This window comes from Colobus angolensis, unplaced genomic scaffold (genome assembly GCF_000951035.1).
Source record: "Colobus angolensis palliatus isolate OR3802 unplaced genomic scaffold, Cang.pa_1.0 Scaffold36, whole genome shotgun sequence".
In the NCBI taxonomy this organism is placed as follows: Eukaryota; Metazoa; Chordata; class Mammalia; order Primates; family Cercopithecidae; genus Colobus; species Colobus angolensis.
Genome location: NW_012116932.1, coordinates 2636883 through 2640855, shown reverse-complemented (window position 1 = coordinate 2640855; position 3973 = coordinate 2636883). Strand labels below are relative to the sequence as shown.

The 3973-nt window shown below is 52.7% G+C and overlaps 1 protein-coding gene across 1 annotated transcript in view; it reads left to right on the top strand.

The window, feature by feature from the left end:
* The window catches only part of WIZ (widely interspaced zinc finger motifs), an 18686-nt gene that overhangs the window by 1492 nt on the left and 13221 nt on the right, over window positions 1-3973 (top strand). The window contains exons 2-3 of the mRNA XM_011953230.1: window positions 4-311; window positions 1773-2096. Of these exons, the coding sequence (XP_011808620.1) occupies window positions 4-311; window positions 1773-2096 (632 nt within the window). The remainder of the gene's footprint in view (window positions 1-3; window positions 312-1772; window positions 2097-3973) is intronic.

Genomic DNA, 3973 nt, shown 5'->3' with positions numbered 1-3973 from the left:
GAGGCTGCAGCCCGAGGAGCTGGGGCTGGCAGGCGCACACCCGCTGGACTTCCTGCTCCTGGATGCGCCGCTGGGCGGCCCGCTGGGGTTGGACACACTCCTGGATGGGGACCCGGCCATGGCACTGAAGCACGAGGAACGGAAATGCCCCTACTGCCCCGATCGCTTCCACAACGGCATCGGCTTGGCCAACCACGTCCGGGGCCACCTGAACCGTGTGGGCGTCAGCTACAATGTGCGCCATTTCATCTCCGCTGAGGAGGTGAAGGCCATTGAGCGCAGGTTCTCCTTCCAGAAGAAGAAGAAAAAAGGTAGGACAGCTTCACTTTAAAAGGCCCAGGAGACACATGGCTGGGCAACCTACCCTTGATCTAAATTCTCTCCCTTAGTGCCAAGCAGGGGGACACTGGGGCCTCTGCTCCTGAGAGACTTGGGAGCTGCAGTAAAGACCACCCGTCGGTGGATGTGTGGAGACGCCCCAGTGCCCTGGCCATTCCAGCCACTGGAGGAAGGAGTGTGGGTAGAAGAGTCAGCCTCGGGCAGAGAATTTCATTCATTCCTCCATTCAACAAATATTTACTGAGCAAGGTTCCCCTCTGTTCTGGGGACCTGGGGACACAGCAGTGGACAGAATAGCAGTTCTTGGACTCTCGGAGTTCATGGCCCAGTCCAGGAGTGGTGGGACCCCCTCCACCCCATCCTGGCCAGCTTCAGAACCCCCTGAGGCTGCCTGTAAGGTCTGTCAATTCCCACGGTACGAGGCTCTGATTCCCGAAGTCTGTCTCCAACAGGAGCACTCTGGGTGGTTCTGACATTGGCAGACACACAGCCCACTTGGGGAGGTGCCAGTATGGTGTATGAGTGTGTGTGTGTGTGTGTGTCTGTGTGTGTGTGTCTGTGTGTGTGTATGTGTGTCTACCCACTAGGGGTAGGGGGCAAGGGGTGGACAACCAGGAAACCAGGCAGTGATGACACTGACTGAAAAGGGCTGAGATGCGGGGAAAGCTGGGGGAACCAGGAGGCTGGGGAAGCTGAGACAAAGTCCCTAACTCCAGTTGCAGGGCTCAGAGAAGGCTCTCAGCAGAGGGCATTACATCCATTTGTCCATTTCTTCATCCAACAAATATTTAATTTACAGCACTTGGGTGATCATGAGTAAAAATAGTCACGAGAAGGCTATTAATCAAATACAGAGGATGGCAAGTCCACAACTGGAGAAGCATTTCTTTTTCTTTCTTTTTTTAAGGGACAGAGTCTTGCTCTGTTGCCCAGGCTGGAGTGCCATGGGGCAATTATAGCTCACTGCAGCCTCAAACTCCTGAGCTCAAGCAATTCTCCCACCTTACCCTCTCAAGTAGCTGGGACTACAGGCACGCACCACTACGCCCAGCTAATTTTTTTTTATTGAGATGGGCTCTTACTATATTGCCCAGGCTGGTGTCAAACTCCTGGGCTCAAGAGATCTTCCCGCCTGGCCTCCCAAAGAGCTGGGAATACAGGCATGGGCTACCGCACCTGGCCCTGGAGAAGGGATTTTGCAGGAGAGGCCCCTCCTTGATGTTGCCAGATATGGGAAGGAGGTATCTGGGAGGGTTAGGCTTCCTGGAATGGGGTGGGAGGATACAGGAGCTGAGAGCTGAGGGGCAGGCAGGAGCAAAAGGGACAGCCACGGGGAAGGAAGACAGTCCAGGGTGAAGCCCTGAGTATGGGGGGGGGTTGGGGCTGGGGAGTAGCCCCTCCCCACCTCAGGCAGTCCTGTCCTCTCTCCACAGTGGCCAACTTTGACCCAGGCACCTTCAGCCTGATGCGCTGTGACTTCTGCGGGGCTGGCTTCGACACACGGGCCGGCCTCTCCAGCCACGCCCGGGCCCACCTACGTGACTTCGGTATCACCAACTGGGAGCTCACTGTCTCACCCATCAACATCCTGCAGGAGCTGCTGGCCACCTCTGCCGCAGAGCAGCCCCCCAGCCCCTTGGGCCGAGAGCCTGGGGGTCCGCCTGGCAGCTTCCTGACCTCCCGTCGGCCCCGCTTACCTCTCACGGTGCCCTTTCCACCCACCTGGGCTGAGGACCCTGGGCCAGCCTATGGAGATGGTAAGGGGAGGGGACGGGCTGTGCTGGAGCCCTATCCTTCCCAGGGGCCCAGAGCATTGGAGGGGCGGGGCTGGAGGGGTACCGCTCAGCTTTCCTGGAAGCATTTTGAGTCACTTTACAAAGTATGTTAATGACTCTCCTTACAACCAACCTGCTATTTAGGTGTCCTTTCTGTTTCACTCAGGATCTGGGCCAGGTCTCTTTCTGGATCCAGTTTTTCCCTATCTTTCCTGCCAGTGACTTTGACAAATGCTTACTGAGCTTCTACTGGGAGCCAGACATCGTTCTAAGCACTTTACAAACATGAACTCATTTACATCCTCACAACAATCCTATAAGGCAGGGTTATTATTTCTTCCACTTTACAGATGAGGAAACTGAGGCACAGAGAATTTAACCTGCTCGAGGTCACACAGCTGGAAAGGGTGAAACAGGGATTTGAAACCCAGGCAGTCGAGCCCCAGATTCTTTGCTGTTAATGACATCTTCTATCTTGAGACGCATTGTCACATAGAACTTTCTGAGATGATGGCTGGAAATGTTCTCTAGATATCTGCACGGTCTTACAGGGACACCATTGGTCATGTATGGCTGTTAAGAAGTTGAAATGAAGCTAGTATCAGGCTAGTGGGGATCCTATTGGATAGTGCAGATCTAGAGTTTAGATTTTCTTTTTTTTCTTTTTTTTTTTTTTGTTTGAGTGGCACAATCTTGGCTCACTGTAACCTCCGCCTCTGGGGTTCAAGTGATTCCTCTGCCTCAGCCTCCCGAGTAGCTGGGATTACAGGTGCCCATCACCATGACCAGATAACTTTTATATTTTTAGTAGAGACAGGTTTTCACCATGTCGGCTAGGCTGGTCTCAAAACTCCTGCCTTCAAGTGATCTGCCTACCTCAGCCCCCCAAAGTGCCAGGATTACAGGCATGAGCTACCGTGCCCAGCCTACAGGCCAGATTTTCTTTTCTTTTTTTTGAGACAAAGTCTCACTCTGCCACCCAGGCTGGAATGCAGTGGTGCAATCTCAGTCACTGCAACCTACAACTCCCAGGTTCTAGCAGTTCTGCTGCCGAGTAGCTGGGATTATAGGCGCGCACCACCATGCCTGGCTAATTTTTGTATTTTTAGTAGAGATGGGGTTTCACCATGTTGGCCAGGCTGGTCTCGAACTCCTGACCTCAAGTGATCTACCCTCTTCAGCATCCCAAAGTGCTGGGATTACAGGTGTAAGCCACTGCACCCAGCCTAGAGTCTAGATTTTCAACCAATGTTTGCTTTGTCTGGCAGGCCTGATATGTTCCTCCATTATCAAATGCTTGCTATGTACTAAGGTTTTTTAATTTTAATTTTTTATTTTTTTGAGATGGGGTCTTGCTGTATTGCCCAAGCTGGTCTAGAACTCCTGGGCTCAAGCAGTCCTCCTGCCTCAGCCTCCCAAAGTACAGGGATTTGGAGGCCTGAGCCACCACATCTGGCCCCTGTACTAAGATTTTAACATGTATTATCTCATTTATGCCTCAGTGTAAGTCTGTGGAACTAAGATTATTGTGTTTCTGTTTTTTTATTTGTTTGTTTGTTTGAGGTGGAGTCTCACTCTGTTGCCCAGGCTGGAGTGCAGTGGCGCCATCTCGGCTCACTGCAACCTCCACTGCCCGGGTTCAAGCGATTCTCCTGCCTCAGCCTCTCAAGTAGCTGGGATTACAGGTGTGTGCTACCGCACCTGGTTAATTTTTAGTAGTGACGAGGTTTCACCATGTTAGCTAGGATGGTCTCGATCTCCTGACTTCGTGATCCACCCGCCTCGGCCTCCCAAAGTGTTGGGATTACAGGCTTGAGCCACCATGCCCGGCTGTGTCCCTGTTTTAAGGATAAGGAGCC